General features: G+C 41.5%; 1 protein-coding gene across 1 annotated transcript in view; it reads left to right on the top strand.

Moving 5' to 3' along the window:
- LOC140080959 (uncharacterized) overlaps positions 1-8,018 on the top strand; it is a 42,895-nt gene extending 34,877 nt beyond the window's left edge. Inside the window, exons 13-15 of the mRNA XM_072126210.1 lie at positions 3,163-3,247; positions 4,053-4,157; positions 7,728-8,018. Coding sequence (XP_071982311.1) covers positions 3,163-3,247; positions 4,053-4,157; positions 7,728-7,832 — 295 coding nt within the window. The 3' untranslated portion in view covers positions 7,833-8,018. The remainder of the gene's footprint in view (positions 1-3,162; positions 3,248-4,052; positions 4,158-7,727) is intronic.
- Positions 8,019-22,031: the final 14,013 nt, after the last annotated feature.

Raw genomic sequence — 22,031 nt, 5'->3', positions numbered from 1 at the left:
ACGCCAACCCTAAACTCTGGCCTCCAGCGGCTGAAGACGCTTTCACAAAGCTAAAATCTGCCTTTTCATCTGCTCCCGTTCTCTCCCAGCCTGACGCTGAGAAACCATTACTGCTAGAGTTTGACGCCTCATCCGTTGGTGCTGGAGCTGTTCTCATCCAGAAGGAGCCCAAGGGCCGAACTCTCACCTGTGGGTTCTTCTCCAAGACCTTTTCAGCCGCAGAGCAGAACTACTCTATTGGAGATCGGGAGCTTCTGGCTATTAAACTTGCTTTGGAAAAATGGCGTTACCTTCTGGAGGGTGTTCGTCATCCAGTCACTATCTATACTGATCACAAAAACCTTTCTGTACCTCCAGACTGCCCAGCGTCTCAATGCAAGACAGGCTCCTTGGTCTCTCTTCTTCTCCCGCTTCAACTTTCTAATACATTTCCGTCCTGCAGAGAAGGATGTTAAGGCTGATGCTCTCTCTCGTGCCTTGGATGTTGTTGGGGAAGATCCTGCTCGCAGACATTGTTGCTCCTGAACAGCTGTTTCTTGCTGCTCCTGTGAACCTCACGCAGCTTACCTCTCCTCACGCCTGATTCCGGACCTCAAGCTGTGCACGTGCATCCCCGTATCCTAGGACGCACGCACGCTGGCTTCAGAAAATTTAAAGGGCCAGCGCACCATTAATATGTGCTGACCATTTCCCAGAATTCTATGTATATCTGCCTCTCCCTGCACACCCTGCCGGATCTTCATGCCTTAGAGAAAGCTGTGTTCTATGCTCTGTGCTGATGGTGTCATTTTTTTCCCGTTGTGACCATGGTACCATTCCTAACTACGCTCCTCCGCCGCTTGCCTTGACCTATTGCTACATCCTGTCTCTGATCCTGTGCTGCCTGTCTGGACCTCCTGCCTGTCCCCGACCATGAGTTTGTCTGACAATTTTGTACTATGCCTTGGCCGCCACCGCGGACAAAGTTGCGCCTGTGGAACGACCTGGTGGTACCACGCCGCAACAAGTCCAACCTGCTTTGCAGTGGGCACTGGTGAAAACCAACTGGGTCCCAGGAAGGTGCAGGAAGTGAAAAAGAGTTTCCCACACAACATTTGGTATGGCACAACATTCACCAACAACCCTGAATGGCTTAAAGTCCCCTTTCACTAGCCTCAATTAACAAGAGACTTATCAGTACAGTAGGCTGCCACCAACTGCTTGTTTGATATAAGCCCGGACCGTAATGGGTAAGGAGTCAACCCGGTACCATGTATTTATTACTGATACACAGACATGGGCATTCTGGTATTGAGTTAATAAAACAAGGCAGGTTATATTTAATATTTAATTGTCTTAAAGGAAACCTACCACTTAGTATGGCAGGGGTAAGCTGTAAGTACCGAGCACCAGCTCAGGGTGAGCTGGTGCCGGTACTTACTTTCGTTAGTGTTAAAACCGCGGTATCGCGGTTTTAACACTTTTTAAACTTTAGGGCAGAAGGGGCTTCGGCGCTGCGCGCGACCGTGCGCGCGCAACATCTCCGCTATTTCCTATGGAGGCGCGCGCACGATTGTGCGCACGCAGCGCCGAAGTGTCTTCTGCCCTAAAGTTTAAAAAGTGTTAAAACCGCGATACCGCGGTTTTAACACTAACGAAAGTAAGTACCGGCACCAGCTCACCCTGAGCTGGTGCTCGGTACTTACAGCTTACCCCTGCCATACTAAGTGGTAGGTTTCCTTTAAGGGCACACTAGACAAAACAGTACAGAAAATAGATGGGCAGAAAAGGTGATCTGCTTATATTAGCTGTAGCCTAACCCCTCGAAATCCCCTAGGTGGCTCTAGAGAACATCTTACTTCTAGCGGTGGCTCTAGAGAACATCTTACTTCTCAATGTGAGGTCATAGGATAAGTGTTCTGGTTTTGTTACATCGGTTAGATCTGTACACATCCGTTAGATGCTCTGATCCCAGATATGTATTTGGCCTCTGGCTGAGATAGATCATACCTTCATAACTGGCATATGGAGTTCTGGGATTTATGATTATTTTTCTCTTTGTATAGTTTTGAAGGAAACTCTATGAAGGCTGTCAGTGCCGACTGTCTGTGGAAGTGTCAGTGATTTGCTTCCCCCCATGGAATAAATTACACTTTACAGTATGTCTTTCTTTGAAACCTATCCCTTCTAAAGAGTAAATTATGTTCATCAGATAAAGTTGGGGGAAGTGAGTGAAGTGAACTGGCCCTGTTGAACATAATGCCCACTCCCCCTTGCATGAATGGTCTATACTTTTATCACACATATCATGAGATGTTTCTTGTGCAGATCTCTGGTATTGAGACACTTTTTATATGCCATCAGTTGAACGAGCTGAGATAGCAGGATTGGTTTCTGATACTAATTACTAACAGATTTTTTTAGCTGGTTTCATGACTTTTTTTTCTCTGTCTTAATGTGTTGAATACTTTTTGCCAGTATAATTTCTCATTATTACACACATTCTGATTTATGGACATCTATAGTTTGCCAGTATGAATTGGAGGGGTTGATATCAACAATTGGTGCTAATTTCAAGTGAATAGCATCTTTAAAAATATATTTACTTTGAAGATTGGTGATGCACAAGTGCTGTGAAACCTCTAAGTAAATAGTGTGTCATTCTACATTTTGGGGATCATTAAGCTTGGCACACAATGCGCCAGTCTTAGTATATTCCACCCACAGACTGTAAGATGTAAGTGGATCCTCTTTCTTTCATGCTGCCAATATGCCACCAATAAAATGTATATTTTAGTGTGTACCACCAATTGTGGTCAGTGAACATATTCTTATTTTTGGAAAGTAACAGTCATACTTTATCATGTGCTTCCAACTCACAACTATGTAATGCAAAATATCATTGGCAATTACATTATTACTATATATTGTACAGATTTGAAGAATTAGGCATATAATCATACCATAGGGCCTCACAGTCTGGTTCGTACATGGCAAATTACGTCTATAAGCCCTTCCTAGAATTGCTGCCCATAGTAACCAATAGCTGTTGTTTACTGAATGGCCCTTTAATGAATTTGATCCTATTTTATACACTTTTTCTATTATATTAATTAGATTTTTTAAATGTCACCTGTATACAGTACTCTATTAATGAAGTTTTTAAACGTCATGTGTCTTTAGCGAAAAAGCTAAATTTGCTCAGGAACAAGAAATTTTCTGTCAAGAGAAAGAAGAACTTGACAGACAATACAAGCTGCGACAACAGGTTAGTAACATTGATTCTCAAACTTGAATTATCTAATGTTTTACTTTGTTGTCCCTTCTTTTTATGTTTTGGTTGTGGTAATTAAACATACTAGCTCACATTTATCAAAAGTCTGGCGCAGCCTGCACGGCTTGGAAAATGTGCATCTTTTCTTTGGTGCATTTTTAACATACAGATTGCAACACAATTCTGTCAATATTTTAGCCCGGTGGACATAGAGCAACCAGAACACAAAACTAGCGCAACCACTTTATAAATACAGTCACTTTATTATCATGGTGGAATAAAGAAATACTTTTTTTTAAGGAGTGCTGCTTCGCTCCTATATTTTTCTGGTGAACTTTATAAATACATGTGCAAGCAGTTAGCATGTTCTTTTCAGTGCGCAAACAATTTAATAAATGCGGGCCAATTAATGTGATATGGGGAGTATACAATGATTACATTGTAGTACAAAGTTTTGTCATAAAAAACTCATATGCCGGCACTCCTGTGGCCACGCCCCCCCCTTTTTGGGCCGGATCAAGAGGTTTAGGCCTCTTGATATATCTGGTGGACAGCGTAGGCAGTTCACTCCAGCATAGTTTTGCGTTAAAACCAGCGTATGAAAGTTTGCTCGTTTCTCAAACAAACACATTTACAGGGCAATTCCCAAATGGCATGGGGATGGCGTATTCACAATATACCAGAAAAAAAACTGATGTAAAAGCAGTGATAAGCAATCTTCCCCACAGATTGTATGAAGAGTCACTACTGAGAAGTTAGAAGCTATGATTAATTAATGGAACCTATATTTTATATGTAGGAACTTCAAGAGATGTTGGAAAAACACAGGCAGCAAAACGAAGCTTGGCTGAAAGCAAGGGCAGAAGAGAACGACAAAGAAAGAAAAGACATCAGTAAAATTAGAGTAAGTTGGGTTTTTGCTGGATCATTTATCTTAAATAGCTCATTTTCACTGTAAAGTCCCTTTTTGGCAGATTTCAGGTGTCACACGAGATTATACAGAAGCATTGGTGGATTATCATATCCTAACTCATAGATACAATACAATACTCCATAAGGCAGTGTCACTTTGTGTTATTGCATCAACATTGCTATGTAAATGATACATTACAAGTCCCCAGTAGTTTTATCCTCTAATACGTGTGATAAAGCTATATAAGTTACAAAGAGCAGCATATGTATGGTCATTTTACTTTTCAAGGGTTTGTCCAAGAGTTATAAAAAATAGCGATCGGCGAGGTGGGATCTGCATTAAAAAAAACCATGTAGTTACCACCTCGGTCCCTCCCGGTGTTCTGCACCACAGTCTCTCCATGCCGTAAATCTATTTGTTTAGTGGACGCTCTGCTGAGACAGCTTCCAGCAGGGCATGCTCACCGGTCACCATACGGCAGCACCTGATACAGCACTGGAGCATGGGACGGGTTGGAGTGCCTGGCCGGCTGTTAGCTGTCTGGGTGGAGCTCCCGTGCCTGGAGAGACCGTGGCGTGGGACACCAGGAGGGAGGAGGTAAGTACAAGTTTATTTTTTTTTATGCAGGCCCCGGCCAAATTATTTTTTATAGCTCACAGAAAGTGTGAAGTGACAAGGGCCCAATGGACAAAGCGCTCCTCAGCACCTCCCCCACTTGTGTCGCCACACTGAGGTGTCCACTAGAACTATCACAGAGCCCAACAGATATATTTGGTATTACTGTACTGTTCGTGTGGAATGTTAATTAATTTTTTTTTTCAGGTTGCACTGCTAAAGTAAGGCACAAAGATTTTTCCAGATGTTTCTATAGAAAGAGCAATTCATAACTATTGCACTAAGTGGACTTCATGTATAATGAATATAGAAGTCCTTTGCATTATAAATGTACTCATAGACCATTTGGGAAATCTACTTGTCACTACTCAAGTAGCATCTTACTCTTAAAGAGTTTTTAAAGATTATAGTGATTTCAACAAAAAATAGTTTTTCGTATATTAACACTTTAAGGTCTTGACCATTTTTAGATTTTTTAACTTCCATTTTTCACTCCCCAACTTCAAAAATCTATAACTTTTTTATTTTTCCACATAAAGAGCTGTGTGATGGCTTATTTTCTGCGTAACAAATTGCACTTCATAGTGATGGTATTTAATATTCCATGGCGTGTACTGGGACGCGGGAAAAAAATTCCAAATGCAGTGAAAAAAATTCCAAATGCAGTGAAAATGGTGAAAAACCACATTTGCAAATTTTTCTTGTGGGCTTGGATTTAAAAAAATTAAAACCTCCTGTACAAAATATTTTCTTTTTATTTTGCCATCTTCTGGCGCCAATAACTTTTTCATACTTTGGTGTACGGAGCTGTGGGTAGTGTCATTTTTTGCGAATTTTGATGGCGTTTTTATTGCTATAATTTTTAGGACTGTGCGACCTTTTGATCACTTTTTATAAAATTTTTTATAAATTTTTTAAAATTTAAAAAAAAATGCTATTTTCGACTTTGGACGCTATTTTCCGTTACTGGGTTAAACGCAGTGAAAGACCGTTATTATATTTTGATAGATCGGACATTTTCAGACACGGCGATACTTAATGTGTTTATGATTTTTACTGCTTATTTATATCAGTTCTAGGGAAAAGGGGGTGATTTGAATTTTTAGGTTTTTTTATTATAATCTTTTTTTTTAACTTTTTTTTATTTTTACTTTTACTATTTTTCAGACTCCCTAGGGTACTCTAACCCTAGGTAGTCTGATTCATCCTATCATATACTGCCATACTACAGTATGGCAGTATATGTGGATTTTACTCCCCATTCATTACAATGTGCACTTAGCACATTGTAATGCATGGGTTAAAACGAAGTAGCCTCGGGTATTCGGCGATGGATCGCCCCTCCCCGTGACGTCATCGGGGAGCGACGATCCGCGGCAAGATGGCAGCGCCCATCGCCGGCGGCGATCGAGGTGAAAACCTCGCACCGATCGTGGGTGTTACCGAAAAGCCTCTGCTGCAATATGCCCGCGAGCCCTCTCCATGCACCGGGACCCAGCGCCCATTTCAAACTTGTCTCTTAACCCCTTAACGAAAAGTGACTTATTAGTATGTCATGCGTCGGCTGCGGATGTTTGAAGAGGGCTCATGGGTTGAGCCCTCTCCATAGCCGGTGAGTGCTGCATATTGCAGCAAACACCCACTGGTAATACCTGCAATTGGTGCTAGCACTGATCGTGTGTGTTAACCCTTCGGACGCCACCGGCAAAGCTGCATTAAAAAGCGGGCGGCGTGTGGGCATCGCCATGTTGGCTTGGATCGGCTTGAATCAATCAGGCAACCTAGGGTTAAAACAGTCTGACAAATATTAAAATATATATATATATATATATATACAAAAAACCCATAAAAATTCAAATAAACCCCCCCTTTATTGATAATAAATATACAGTAAAACTCAGAAACATGTTATGTATCGCAGTGTCCCATTATGTTCAATCTATAAAAATATATTAATGTTTTTTTTACTGCGTTTAACCCCGTAACAGAAAATAGTACCCAAAGTCGAAAATGACACTCTTTTACTATTTTGCAAAACATAAAAAATTCACAAAAAATTATCAAAAGGCTGTACAGTCCTCAAAATGGTAGCATTGAAAATGTCATCAAAAGTCGCAAAAAAACGACACCACACGCAGCTCCGTACACTGAAGTATAAAAATGTTATTAGCGGAAGAATATGACAAAATTAGGAATTTCATTTTTGTACAGGAGGTTTTAATTTTTGTAAATGTATTAAAACATTATAAAACCTATACAAATTTGGTATCCACGTGATTGCACCGACCCAAAGAATAAGGTAGATATGTCATTTGGGGCGCACCACGAAAGCTTCAAAAAACCAAGGCCACAAGAAAATAGTGCAAATGCATTTTTTCACTGCATTTGGAATTGTTTTCCCGCTTCCCAGTACATGGCATGGAATATTAAATACCGTCACTATGAAGTGCAATTTGTTATTGTTTCTTAAGTTATGGATTTTTGAAGGTGGAGAGTGAAAAATGAAAACGCAAAAACAAAAAAGGGCCTGGACGTTAAGGGGTTAAAGGGTTTGGACCCTGCACTGATCAACTGTTGGGCCTAGCACAACACAGTTTGTGGAACTGGAAGCATATGGATCCACGCTCTGTGTAATGGCCATGCAGCGTAACTGCATGTTCTGCTCCCATTGCAGTGAAAGGGACGTTGGGTATCGGCCTTCCCTAATCAGACATATATTATAAAAATCCATTTTATGACAAAAAATGTATATATACTTAGTGTTAAATAAACATAACTATTTACCATGGTAAAATTCAAAGAATTAAAAAATGGCTTAATTTTTTTTTCTTCTATAGTTTCTGTGTTCCCTTGCTACAAAAGTAATGTAACGCACTACTACACAACACGTACATGCAAATCTATAATAATCATCAACTCTATAACTGTGTTTTAATTGCTCCTCAGGAAGAAATTCTTCTACAACAGAAAAAGTTGAAAGAAGAACAGCAAATGATTGAAAAACGCAATCAGCAGTTGATTTCCATCATGCAGCAGTTCAAAGGAATGTAAAGAGCTTTTATGTCAGTGGAAATGGGAGGAAGTTTAATCCCAAAACTTTCTGCATCTCAGTACTTACATCATAACCATTTTAAAAATGCCCTGTGTTTTCATGTATTTTTTACAAGTTATTTAATACACCCGAAAATAGTAATATATTCATCATTTTGATTAAATTATATGCAAATAATTAAACAATAAATATATGCTTTATCTTCTTAGTTTCATTTAAAATCGTCTTTATTTCTAAAAAGTATTACGAGAAAACTATTTCAAAAATGTTAAAATCACTTGGATATGTTAAAGTGTTCAAAAGTTATAACCACTTATAGTGATACAGGGCAGATTTGAAAAAAATGGGCCGTGTCAGGAAACTGAAAAGTGTCTTCGGCGTTAAGGGGTTCAGTCTCTTTTGATGTTTTAGAGCCTCTACTATTTTTGTAACCTGTGTGTGGACCCATTCATTTTAATATCTTTTTTTAGAGTTGTTGAATGCAGTATTCTAAATTTGGTCTCTTGATCTCTAGATTATACTGCAAATCTCCATACTTCTTTCAGTTATAACTTAGCTTTGGACTCACTTTGCTATCTGCCTAGCCACAAAATCATTAGACAGCTCTCAGAAATAAGTAGCCCTGAATTCTTCCTTTCTGAAGTCCTATCTACCATGAAAATTAACTCTAGTACACACCTAGGAGAGGCAGGGCCCCATAGCAGTGAATGGGGTCCCCTTCCCACTTAAAAAATATACTTATTTCTATACTCATACATGCGAGTTTCAAGCACACACCTATGTACATATACACATTTAGGGCGCATTCACACTAACGTATGCCCGCAAGGCTACTACCCATCCCCTCTTCATAGCGATCCACGGCAAATGGCCCGTAATAGGGGAAATGATAGGACATGTCCTATCTTTTCCCCGTGTACCGAGCCGTATAGCTCCATTCGGCCATTGCTGGTCTATTGTGGCCATACATATGTTCCCCTATGGTTGTGTGAATCCAACCTTATACTATGTACACACACCATACAGTATACACACACCACAGATACAGAATATAAACATTACATATATGTTATATACATATTATGCTGCAAATCCTCCACTTTTTATTGTGTCAGATGATGGGACCTCCTGACACTTCGGGCCCCATAGTAGCTTGTATGGCTGCTACCACTGTAGTTACACACCTGCAAGTGTAACTTCTGGGGCAAACAGGAAAATCTTACCTACTAAATGTAACCTTCAAAAACATTGCAGAAACCAAGCCAACTACACTCTTATATAAATACCCTTTAACCAAATGCAACCAACTAAACTATGCAGGTTTGTGTCCAATTTACAATTATTTATCAGCTCTTTGTGTGGTAGTGCATCACAGGCTTTATTGTAGGATATATCCTTACTGTCGCATAGTTAATGCAGTCAATAATAGAGTTTGAATTGATCAACCATCAGTGACGCCATGTTGTTTTTAATCTAAAATGTTGTTTGTTTTAAGGTGGTCATATACCCTCATTTTATAGAGCATTTCTATTATTAATACCACTACTACAGGTACCAATCTAAATGTTCTATAGCTTTGGGCTTCTTCTTTATTACTCTTCTTATGGATAAGTAAAACTTACCATTTTTCTTCTATTCTTTTTGGATGGATAGAACATTGACCATTCTTTGCAATGTTTAAGTGAAAAACAATGGGTGCTCAATACCAATCTCATGGGTTTCTATGCAAAAGCATATGCGATCAGGTCGAGCACCACCCATGGGGGTTTCTAAACACAAGGAAAACACCATGTGTGAACGCAGCCTATTGCTGCATTGACATAAACAATTTGGGGTTTTACTTTCGCTATTCGGCAACAAAAGCTATGCCAAGTTCATGAGAATTGACCCCAAACTACAGCCTCGATTTTATGTCGATTAGTTAGGTCAAGATCAATGACAGACTATTTTCCTTGTTGACTTTTTTTTAAGTGGTTGGAAATTGTATCCTCTGACACAACTTCTACAGAGGCTACTACAGTATATGCTTCACCCAAGTTTACTTCATACAATCATCTTAAAGGAATGTGGAGACTTAGAGCCATAGATGCTCCACTAGGGAAATATGGGAAGTATGCAAAACATGTTTTCCAAGGTGTTAAATGGAAAACAATGCCTCCTTTTGTTACCTTGAAAGGCAGCCCCCTTAACATCAAATATTACCTACAAGAAGTCTAAAAACATGATGTGGGATTAAGCCAAACCAGTATATCTATTCCATAAGGAACAGGCTCCCAACTGTAGACAGCGCTGTTTGGACCTGGTTGGGTCTCCTCAGTACAGCGTAGGGAACTGGTTTGGCTGTGTGAGTGGCTATTGGCTAGTCTTTAAGGTGACATGGCCTTAATTGGCAATCGCTCCATAAAGAGACCTACCGTCTGACCCTTGTCAATAGCCTCTCACTCAGCCAAACCAGTTCCCTACACTGTACTGAGGAAACCCAACCAGGTCGAAACAGCGCTGTCTACAGTTGGGAGTCTGTTCCTTCTGGAATAGATACTTGGTGTTAAGGGGGCTGCTTTTCAAGGTAGCAAAAGGAGGCATTGTTTTCCTTTTAACACCTTGGAAATCATGTTTTGCATACTGTATACAATCATGTCAGACAATGGACCACAATTTATACACAAAAAATATATGGTAATAAATAACCTTATACAATTTGCAACAGCTCTATCTCCTTCACCATTAAACAGACTAGCAGATGATCTCGTTTACCTGATTATGTATTGTTTAAAGCAGTACAAGATGCTGCTTTACTCATTACTGTATTATATATAGCAACCACAAGAGGGCAGTAGATCATAACTGCAATTATTCTAAAACGATTCAACACAACAATCCTGGGACATGCTCTTATGTTTCCACAAGAAGATTTCTACTTCATTTTCAAAAGTTTCAGGATAGGGAAAAATGCCAATTGCGGTTCAACTCTAAAGGGTCACTATTTATTTTCTGCAGCATGACTCAATAAAGAAACTTGTACAAGTAATTAACTGAAGTAACGAGGAATGGGTAAACCATTGGTGAATAGATCTGCTTTTGAGTCAAAATCTTAATTGGTTGTTATAAAGTCAAGGAATGACACCTTTATTGGCTAACCAGAAAAATGATATTTGGTGCAAGCTTTCAGGGCACACAGGCCCCTTCTTCAGGCATGGATACAAATGAAGCACTGAGAGAAAAACACAATATTTGAGGGATGTTACAACAAAATAATTAGTACATATGGTGAGACTCAATTAAGATAAGCTGGGGCAATAAAACTAGAGGTTACGTTACACAGAGAAGGGTGATGGGCACGGGGTGGGTGGCTAGGATGGCAGGGGTCTGGAGTTAGTCTCTTGTGGGGATTGAAGCGAGTCCATGTAATGGGCCATAAACCCAGGTGCAATATTGAGGCCTTGTGTCAGTGACTGGAAGGTCATCATCAGTTTGAACTCCCAGGTTTTCCTTTCTCTGTTGTCCTTAAAGTCACCTTTCAGTATTAGGACCTTTAAATCCTCCACGCTGTGGCCTGGTCCAGAAAAGTGTTTCCCCACAGGTGTGTCCATCCCCTCACTTATGGTGTGTCTGTGAGAATTCATCCTGCCCTGAAGTTTTTGTTGGGTCTCCCCAATGTATATATTATTTGTGTGACACCTCATGCACAGTATCATGTACACAACATTGGAGGATCTACAGGAGAATGTGTGCGGGATTTTATACTCCTGTTGTGTGTTGGGGATGTGGACTGTGCTTGATGATAGAACATGGGCACAAGTCTTGCATCTTTTGTTATGGCAGGGAAAAGTGCCTGTCTGTGTTGGTGGTGAGAGGGCACTTCTTACCAGGAGATTCCTTATGTTGTTTGGTGGCTGTTTGTAAGCAAGGAGGGGTAGGTCCGGGAATATGTCCTTTAGCCTGTTGTCCTTATGAAGAATGGCTTGGAGATCTTCTGCAATTTTCTTTAAAATCTTCATTTGTGGGTTGTACATGACCACCAGGGGTACTCTGCACTTGTCCTCTTTATGTTGTACATGACCACCAGGGGTACTCTGCACTTGTCCTCTTTATGTTGGTATTCTAGCAGGCTGCTCCTTGGAATCCTTCTAGCTCTGTGGATCTGTCTATCTATAACCAGGGGGGTGATACCCCTGTTGTAAGAATGTTCTTCTTAGTGATAGAATAACCGATGACAATAACCGATGCAGACAACTGAAGACATAACAGAGGTGTAAAAAGGCCCTTAGTATGTCATTTTATCACACTGGGTTCTCCGTTTCCTAACAAAACCACAGTGTAAAAAACTTAGCCTAACAGCATCCTCTGCAATCTATTTTATTTGTTATTTGAAGAACAGTGACAAGCAAAAGGGTAACAATCGTTTGAATCCTTCAGAATCCATACCTCACCATCCTCTACAGCTTTGAGGCTATCATAGACGATTATCATTACATTGATATAGCATAGATACATTTGTCCATCAATTACTAAGAATATGCTTAGTGATGAAGGTTCTTGGGATGTAACTGCATTATTACTGTTTTCATCTTGGTGGAACAATCTCTCTCTTTGTATAGTACAAATTACAACCTGTTCTCACATTCCCTAAAAGCTCACTGTGTTATTCGGTTGATTCTGAAATGAAAGGTCACTTGAAAGATACAAAGTACATCCATCTAGTTCTAGTGTGACAAAAAACGTCAGACGAGATGGTTCTAGAAGTCCATGCAAGCATCGTGTATCACAGAAATCTGGAATGGTGAACCGAAATATAGGTGAAGCAGCCATGAGTTCGAAAACAATTGAAGCGAGGAGTTTAAAATCCATAGACTGTGAGCAAAAAGGTCTGGATGAAATAAGGAAAAAGCAGGCTTTTTTTTTTGTTCATCAATTATACTATTCTCCCTCCTTGGGGGAGGGCTGGGGGGGATTGGACTGGAGTTTTGATCAACATCATTGGTTAAGGAGGACTATTGATACATGAGCAGCTGTACTAATTATATCTGGGTAAGAAAACTCACCTTGAGATGAGTTTTTCTCTCTTTTGGTCCTCCTGTATGTTGCTAATTGTGTTTGTTGCTGACCCTAGCTGGTTAGATTGGGTAGGGTTGGTGGTGGTGGGGGCTTCGGGGTGTAATATGCTTTATTGGTATATCGGGATTGTATTCAGGTATTAAATGTATGTATATTTATATATGCAATTTGTATCATTTTTTATTATATGCTTGTAAATTTGTTGGTATTAATAATGCTTTAAAAAAAATGAAAAAGCAGCCTAACGGACTGAGAAAGGAATTGTCACATTCAGTTGAGGAAATCTGATGATATGGGGTTGTTGCACAGCCAAATGCGTTTGATAGTTGACCGGAATTGATGGTGGTCTCAAGGCTGAGCTATATGTGAATATCCTTTAAGAGGATGAACAATACATACTTAAATAATTTGAAGAACTGTTGCCGTTATTGTCTGCTATGACAATTGTTTATTTTTTAGTAATGCCATCTTTTTTTCTGTTCTGTTTCTGTTGTGTCACTTTTTGCCTGAGATTATTGACACTGTGTGGGTGGAAGGGGGATCCTTAGTCCAAAGCTCCTATCTGGAGAGCAAGTTCAGTGGTGAAAATGCTGGTGACGGGCCCAACTCTAAGGATATGTTAGTAATACCTTAAGGCCACAAAACACATTTAAGGCTACATTAGTACGTCGGCGCCCGGGAGAGGAGGAGGGGGGTGAGGGCCGTGCACTCCTGCCCCTCTCCACAACGGTATATGGCGCACGGCGCCGTATTACAGGAAGAGATAAGACATGTCCTATCTTTCTCCCGCCTATGGAACGGTAAGGTGCTTCATGTGTGCTGCACCATACCGCTCCCGTACGGTGCCGTGCGCCCATTCCCCCGGCTATGGGGGATGTATAAAGACTCTGACTTTTTTTTTTACAAATCAACAGTTCTTGAAATGTAGAACAACTTTGCCTATTATCTTGTTTAGCTACTTGCAACAGATTCTCCTCAGTTAACCCCTTGAGGATGCAGCCATTTTACAGCGTAAGGCTCAGCCCCATTGTTTGGATTCTGACTTGCGTTGCTTTATATGGTTCTAACTTTTGAACACTGTTACTTATCAAAGCGATAATGAGATTCTTTTTTCCCCACATGTTGTACTTCATTTTAGTGGTAAATGTTGGCTGATAAGCTTTGTGTTTATTTTCCAAAAAAAGGAACAATCATGAATTTTTTGAAAAATTTCACTGTTTTGAAATTCAAAATCATTACATTTTCAGGCAGATAGATTTACCACCTAAATAAGTTGCTGAATAACATTTCCCATATGTCTACTTTACATTTTCATAATTTTTGAAATGTCTGGATAATATATTTTGAAGTTGCGTGGCTTACAAATCAAATAGCGATTTTCTGTATTTTCAGAATTTACTCTTTTGCGGATAAATACTGTTTTGAATGAAATTTTACGCATTAAGCATCAAAACCCCCTATATAATAACCCATTTTCAAATCTGCACCCATCAAACTATCAGAAACAGCTTTTAGGAAGATTCATAGTAATTGAATCAAAATGGAGGTGAAATTTAGAATGGTCAAATTGTGCCGGTTATACGTTTATTTAGCCCTAAAATTTACACATTTCCAAAAGGTAAAAATAGAAAACCCACCATACAATTTGTTCTATAATTTCTCCCAAGTACAGAGACCCCCCACATGTGGCTGTTCCTAGAAAGGAAGGAGCGCCCTGCAGCTGCCAGGATTTTCGTTTTCTTGTTGCTTCCTTTTGTAGGCTATAAAATTTTCGCTTTTTCGTCATCGGGGCCATGTGACGGCATTTTTTTTGCAGGATGAGATGCTTTTTCCAGTGTTGCCATTTTGGGGTTGGTATCACATATTGTTGAAAATTTAGGAACTCGTTTTTGAGGGCAGGAGTAGAAAAGCATCAATTCTGTACTGGATTTTTTACTTTTTTTTTGTGTTCACCGTATAGCCTAATAATCATGTTATCTTTATTCTATGGGTCGATGCGATTACGGGGATACCAGACTTGAATATATTTTCTTATATTTGTCAAAAAAAACCGCAATGTGGGGAAAAATCTATCATTTTTTTTGGCTACAGAGCTGGTGGATGGCTTGTTTTTTGCGGGACATGTTGTACTTTGCACCAGTATCATTCTGGAGTACATATGTTATTGTGATCACTTTTTATTGCATTTTTTGTAAGATTGAATAGGTAAAAATGATAATTTTTGGTGGATTTTCAACAGTTTTTTTAACGGCGTTCATCGTACGGGTTCAATAATGATTTACTTTTATTCTACGGGTTGTTACGGATGCGGTGATACTATATATATATGTATATATGTGGGGGATATTGTTATGATTTAGACTTTTTTTGGGGTTATATGTATCTTTATATGTTATGCTTGTTCTCCACCATGGGACATGAACAAGCAATCAGATGATACTGATGTATTGCAGGGTATTAGCAGTGTCAGCCTATCCAAAAATGCATGTGATGTTGCTAAAGGTTATAGCAAAAAACTATGGCAGGAAGAAGCGCTGTAGATTTTATTCGGGTGCAAGGAAAGTAAGGAGGATATTTATACTGACCAGTGTTCATACATTACCTGAAAGGGTTTTTTTACATGCATTTTGTTTTTTTCAACATGTGTGACCCCACATTATGCTTTACATTTGCTAGTGACGTAAAACACCCGAAACCCTATGAGGTCCCATCAAAAACGCATTGCTCTCTGACATAAATGTAAGTGCAATGCATAGCACTTCATCAGTATTTTCAAATATGTAAAAAAAACTGATCAAAAAGACAAAAGAAAATACTGCTCCAGTAAACAAAATCTGACAGAAGACTGGCTTAGACTGTTTTCACACACACACGTATGCTACACCTAGACTGGGACCCAGGTGTAGTATAAGTTTGGCAGGAGAATTGGAGGGGTGCGCGCTCCTCGCTTCTCTACACACTATATATTATGCAAATACGGTAATATTTTCTCTTTTTTTTCCAAAATTACCTATATAGTTATTAACTATTCGAGTATAATTTAAGTGTTTTTGAACAAACCGCCTATGATAACAGTATATTTAAAAAAAAAATAAACTTAAAATGCATGTTCTAAATTATTATACACAGCAGTTTTCAACCTTTTCATTTTTATTAAGAACAAAAAAAAAAATAGTATTGTGTGACATTATAAGCATTAGCAACTTATTACAAACTGAAATCAAACAGTCAAGTCAAAAATTTATCCTAGGCAATGTTACATTTGCACATAGGACCCCTTGTCGAAGGAGCTTCTTAACTCTCTCCTCCATTAAATTTGTCAGTTTTTGGATGGTTTCTGCTTCAATTGTTTTGCATGAGGACAGAATACCCTCCCAGAGCTGTTGCTTAGAGATGAACTGCCTCCCACCATCATAGACGCTCCTTTTGATGATGCTCCAGAGGTTCTCTATGGGGTTGAGGTCAGGGGAGCATGGGGGTCTCACCATAACTTTGTACCCTTTTATGCCCATAGCAGCCAGAGATGCAGATGTGTTATTTGCAGCATCATATGGTGCATTATCATGCATGAAAATGATCTTGCTGCGGAATGCACGGTTCTTCTTCTTGAGCCATGACAGGAAGTGCTGTTTGAGAAACTCCACATACACTATGGAGTTCATCTTTAACCCTTCAGGGATCTCACTCCTCATGATTCCAGCCCAAAACATTACTCCACCTCCTCCTTGTTGACGCCGTAGCCGTGTTTGCATTGGGTATTCATCAACCAGCCATCCTCAACTCCATCCATCTGGACCATCGAGCCTTGCACGGCGCTAGAGATAATTGAGCATACTCGTCCGAGCATGATGCTCGCAACTGCTGGTTGCTCGGACGAGTATTTCGCCAGTTCGAGAAAATGGCATCTCCCGGCATTTAGATTTTTGGCGGCCAGAAACAGAGCCAATCACAAGCCAGGAGACTCTGCAGAACACCCGGCATCACGAGGTCCACTTACATGTCGATAGCAGTGGTTGGCTGGGATAGTGTTAGGGTGTTCTAGTAGATTACTGTTAGGCAGGAGTGATTCTAAAAGAACCTTACTGTTAGGGAGGAGTGATTCTCCAAGAACCCAACAGCTCTTGTTAGGGCTACATTAGCGTTTTTCAAAAGTTAAAGTGACAGTCACAGCACAAAATCCTTTTGTGTGCTGTCAGTGTTGGTTAGAAACTAGCCATAGCAATCATCTTCTGAGGTTGCTGTCTGATTTCTTCTGCACGTTTTGTTCTATTAAAAAAAAAAAAGTACAGTTTATAATTCTATTTTGTCTATAATTTAGACTTTAATTTGGAAAATGTTGAACCCGAGGGCTAAGGGTAGAGGACTAGGGCATGGGCATCCAATTACTGCAGGGGTTAGAGGCCGTGGTCCTGGGCAGGGTGAGATACCACCTGCTGATGTGGGAGCAGGGGCACGCCACAGAGCTACACTCCCTAGCTTCATGTCTCAACTTACTGGGACTTGTGGTAGAGCACTGTTGAGGCCACAACAGTGCGAACAGGTGATGTTGTGTATTGGGGACAATGCTTCAAGCCATTTGTCCATCAGTCTTCCACGCAGTCCACCCATGTTACCCAAATGAGCACTCCTCCAGCTCCTCCACCTCAACCTCCTTCCCCCAGTCTACCCCCTCCCAGGAAAATTTGGAATTTCATCCGGCATACTCTGAGGAACGGTTTTCTGGACCCTCCCAGAGTCACAAACCACTTCTCAGGTTGCTGCTGAGCCCTTTCCTGATGCCCAGATTTTCCAACGGTCTCAGTCTGTGGGTCTTTCGCAACCTCATGGCGGCGGCCGCCCCTAGGTATTCGGTCCCCAGCCGCCACTACTTTTCCTGATGTGCTATCCCAGCCCTGCACAAGCACGTGTCAGACAACATCATCTGTGTCATGACCAACGCCATTTCTGACAAGGTCCACCTAACCACGGACACGTGGACGAGTGCTTCCGGGCAGGGCCACTATATATTGCTGACAGCACATTGGGTTAACTTAGTAGAGGCTAGGACTGAGTCTGACCCTGGGGCCGCTCATATACTGCCGACGCCGAGGATTGCGGGGCCCTACCTTGGTCACGGTCTCTCAGGCCTACTATGAATCCTCCTCCGAATTACCATCCGTGGGCAGGGCGCCATCAGTCGCTAACCGACAGCAGGAGGTGCTCAAACTGCTGAGCCTAGGCGATAAAAGGCACACCGCCCAAAACCTATTACAGGGAATCACGGCGCAGACCGATCTGTGGCTGGCACCGCTAAACCTGAAGCCAGGCATAGTTGTGTGTGATAACGGCCGTAACCTGGTGTCGGCCTCTCAACTCGGCAGATTGACACATGTGCCATGCCTGGCCCATGTGTTAAATCTCATAGTTCAGCGGTTCCTCAAGACAAAACCCAATCTCTCTGATTTGCTCACGAAGGTGCACCACATCTGTGCGCATTTCAGAAAGTCGACCACAGATGCTGCCACTCTCAGGGCGCTGCGCTGCCTCCAACTGCCCGCTCACCGACTGTTGTGCGACGTACCCACGAGGTGGAATTCCACATTAACCATGTTATCCAGAGTATACTAGCAGCGCAGAGCGATTGTAGACTGCCAGATGACAACTTCCATCAGAACTGGTAGTCAGGTCAGTCAGCTTCCTCAAGTCTACAATGAGGAGTGGACGTGGATGTCTGATATCTGTTAGGTGTAACTTTGAGGAGTCAACACAGATGGTCAGTGGCGATGCCGCCATCATCAGCCTCACCTTCCCGCTGCTTGGCCTGTTGAAAAACTCTCTGGTCAGCATGAAGTCGGAAGCTTTGCGCTCATCACAAGAGATGGGGGAAGAAGATTCCCTTGTTGAAAGCCAGAGCACCCACTAGTCTGTCTCTCAACACGTATCGGAGGGGGTGGAGGAGAATGTTGGCAACACAGAAGAGGGGACCATTGCTCAGTTCTTAACTGTTCAGCGTGTATGGGCAGAAGAAGAGGAGTTGGAGGAGGAGGAAATGGAGAGTAAGGCCAGTGAGAGGAGTGAATTCGTGCGCGTTGGGACTCTGGCGCATATGGCAGATTTTATGCTAGGCTGTCTATCCCGTGACCCTCGCGTTCAAAGAATATTTTCCAGCACCGATTACTGGGCCCACGGTACAAGCAAAATCTTTTCACTCTCATTCCTGGAGAGGAAAGGAGTGTGAGAATGCATGAATACCAGCAGGCCCTGGTGCACAAGCTGAAACAGTATTTCCCTTCTGACAGCGCTAGCGGCAGAGGGCGTACTTCTGCGGGACAAGTAGCGAGGGAGAGTAGGCGAGCAGGCAGCTTGTCCAGCACTGGCGGGGGTACGCTTTACAAGGCCTTTGCCAGAAAGATGGTGAGGGTCGTAGTACGTAGCTGACCATACCATTGTCCTAAATGATCACACAGCTCCCTACAACTACTGGGTTTCAAAGCTGGACATCTGGCCCCAACTGGCGCTGTACGCCTTGAAGGTTCTTGCCTGCCCTGCCGCTAGCGTGTTGTCAGAGCGGGTTTTCAGTGCAGCTGGTGGCATCATCACCGAGAAGCATACACGCCTGTCGACTGATAGCGCTGAAAGGCTGACGCTTATCAAGATGAATCAAGCATGGATTGCTCACGATTTCCATTCTCCACCAGGTGAAAGAAGCTCAACCTGCATAATTTGCATGTATGCACTCATCCTCCTCCTCTTTGTACACTAAAGCAGAGGCAACTGGCTATTCTTTGCCAGGGCCAACTGGCTCTAGCTATAGTACTGTATGTATTACATTTTTATGGAGGGCCACATTCGCGGTCCTCAGTATTGCAAATGTTTTGGGAGTGCCACATAGAGGTACTCTATGTATTTAATTTATCTGGAGGGCCACCTACCCGGTCCTCTGTTTTGAAAACTTTTTTGGACTGCCACATACAGGCACTATCCAAATGTAATTGTCTCCATAGCAGCCTCACTCGCTCACTCTGTCATTGCCATGCTGTTGCCCATAATTTTGGCATAATGGTGTGATTAGGCTGCCTCAGAGGCATCCATGCATGCTGCCCCTGCTGTTATCTGTCCATTTCCGTGGTGTTTCCATCATTTTCTGAGGTTACCAGGTTTTTGGCCAAGCTTCCATATGCAGAGCCTTGGTCCACTTGAAAAATGCTTGAGTCTCCCATCGACTTCTATGGGGTTCGTTATTCGAAATGAGCACTCGAGCATCGGAAAAAGTTCGACTCGAATAACGTGCCTTCAAGCATTTTAGTGCTTGCTTATCTCTACACGGCACTCATCGGTGAACAAAACAGTTTTGAAGTCACTCTTCATGTACAGTTTGGGCCACTGAAGACTTTTCTGCTTACGTGCAGTGGATAGAGGAGGCCGACAGGATGGCTTACGCACAGCTTCAAACCTCTGAGGACCCTGCATATTGTTGTTCAGGGGGTGTTGGAGGCACTAGCAGCTTTAAAAACTTGTCTGCTGCTATGACAAGGCATTTTTGCAGCTGCTCTTTTAACCTGACATAATTGCCTGTTGGAAAGAGTCCTCAATTTTCCCTTATCAGCTCTCACACGTGCGCTGTGATTCCACTACATACTTCTTGATTGCGCGATGATCACAATGAAATGTCTTGGCAATGTTGATTGAAGGCATGCCTTGACTTAAACACTCCACAAATTGTTGCTTCTCAGCAGCTGACACATCCTTTTTCTTTCCCTTTTTGGCTGAAAATGTAGGCTGCTTAATAATGTGGGACAGACTTCTTAAGTAGTCTTGCCTTTAATTGGACACACCTGCCAAACTAATTAGCATAGGGGTCTGCAATTGCTTTCAGTGGTATAGAGAGCCCTGACACACATCACCATCAATAAGTAACTGACAAACAAAAAATTCTTACCTTATCACTCCTAAACACTTTTTGCATAATAATTTGCAACACAGTGTAGTGCGTCATGCTGCTGGGACGCACATACGGAAAAAGATGTGACACATTTGTGTACTCACCATAAACTGCCGTGCCTAATACAACTCTGTGGCGTCCATGAGCTATCTGCCGTTCATACAGTCACCATATACATGTGTGTGACAAACTCTTCCAATGTCTGCAATGCTCGTGTGAAATGGCTTAAGGCTTCCAGCATGTGAAAGCGTGCATTTCTCAGACCGAAAAAACTGGAATTCATGCTGATGTAAACAATTTCAAATGGTCAGACACTCAGGGACCTAGGGGTAGTGTGCCTGGGGTAGTGTGGCATTCATCATCTGGTTCCACAGGGCATTGTTCACAATGAAGCAGTCATCAGTTTGGGATAAAGCACAAGAATGTCCACTTCTATGTTTGTTTCAGTTTCTCTGTATCTCATAATGGCAAGGTAGTGTTTCCCAAAGGTTAGGTGTCACCTTGGGTCTCTTGATGTTAAAATGAACAGCATGATCAGTAGGACTGTTAAAATACCAATTCTAATTGGCTTGCATTTCAACCACAAGCCAAATATCCATAACTTTCTGTAGCTATGTCTTGACAAACATATACATTACTCAAAAAAAACAAAAACAACAAACAAAATGCCACATCCTAGATCCCAATGAATGAAATGATCCAGCTGCTGTTTTAGTAAGCACCTAAGGCCCCCTCCACATCTCACGGTAGGTACCCCCCATTCTCTGGACATCTTGCGCACATTGATGTGCCATCCTAGATAAGCACCACGTAAGTGTGTTGTAGACACTACCTCTAGGGGTGAGTAGTGACAAAAAGGAAAAAGTGACCAGAACAGCCAAAATAGTATGAGAACAGATAAAGTGTCTGGTCACCACCTTCAGAACCACTCATATACAATTTCTATCATTGCTACCTGTTGTCTGTTTCATTTGCACAACAGCAGGAGAAATTAATTCAGTCACTGTTAATTCATAACTGGACAGATTAACTTTACAGAACAGTGATTGAGTTTCATTGTGTTTAAAGTGATGGCTTTATAATTTTTTTTTTTTTTTTGTACCTGTGAACAAAACTCACATGTCCAAGGCATGTGAGGTCAGTGACTAGTGACCACATGCACACGTGCAGCTGGTTGAGTTAAAACTGTTGGTTTGGTGACATTTCTTAAACATATGTGAAC

Source organism: Engystomops pustulosus, chromosome 1 (assembly GCF_040894005.1).
Source record: "Engystomops pustulosus chromosome 1, aEngPut4.maternal, whole genome shotgun sequence".
Classification (NCBI taxonomy): Eukaryota; Metazoa; Chordata; class Amphibia; order Anura; family Leptodactylidae; genus Engystomops; species Engystomops pustulosus.
The sequence above is the reverse complement of the archived record's forward strand: the minus strand, read 5'-3'. Positions and strand labels throughout refer to the sequence as shown.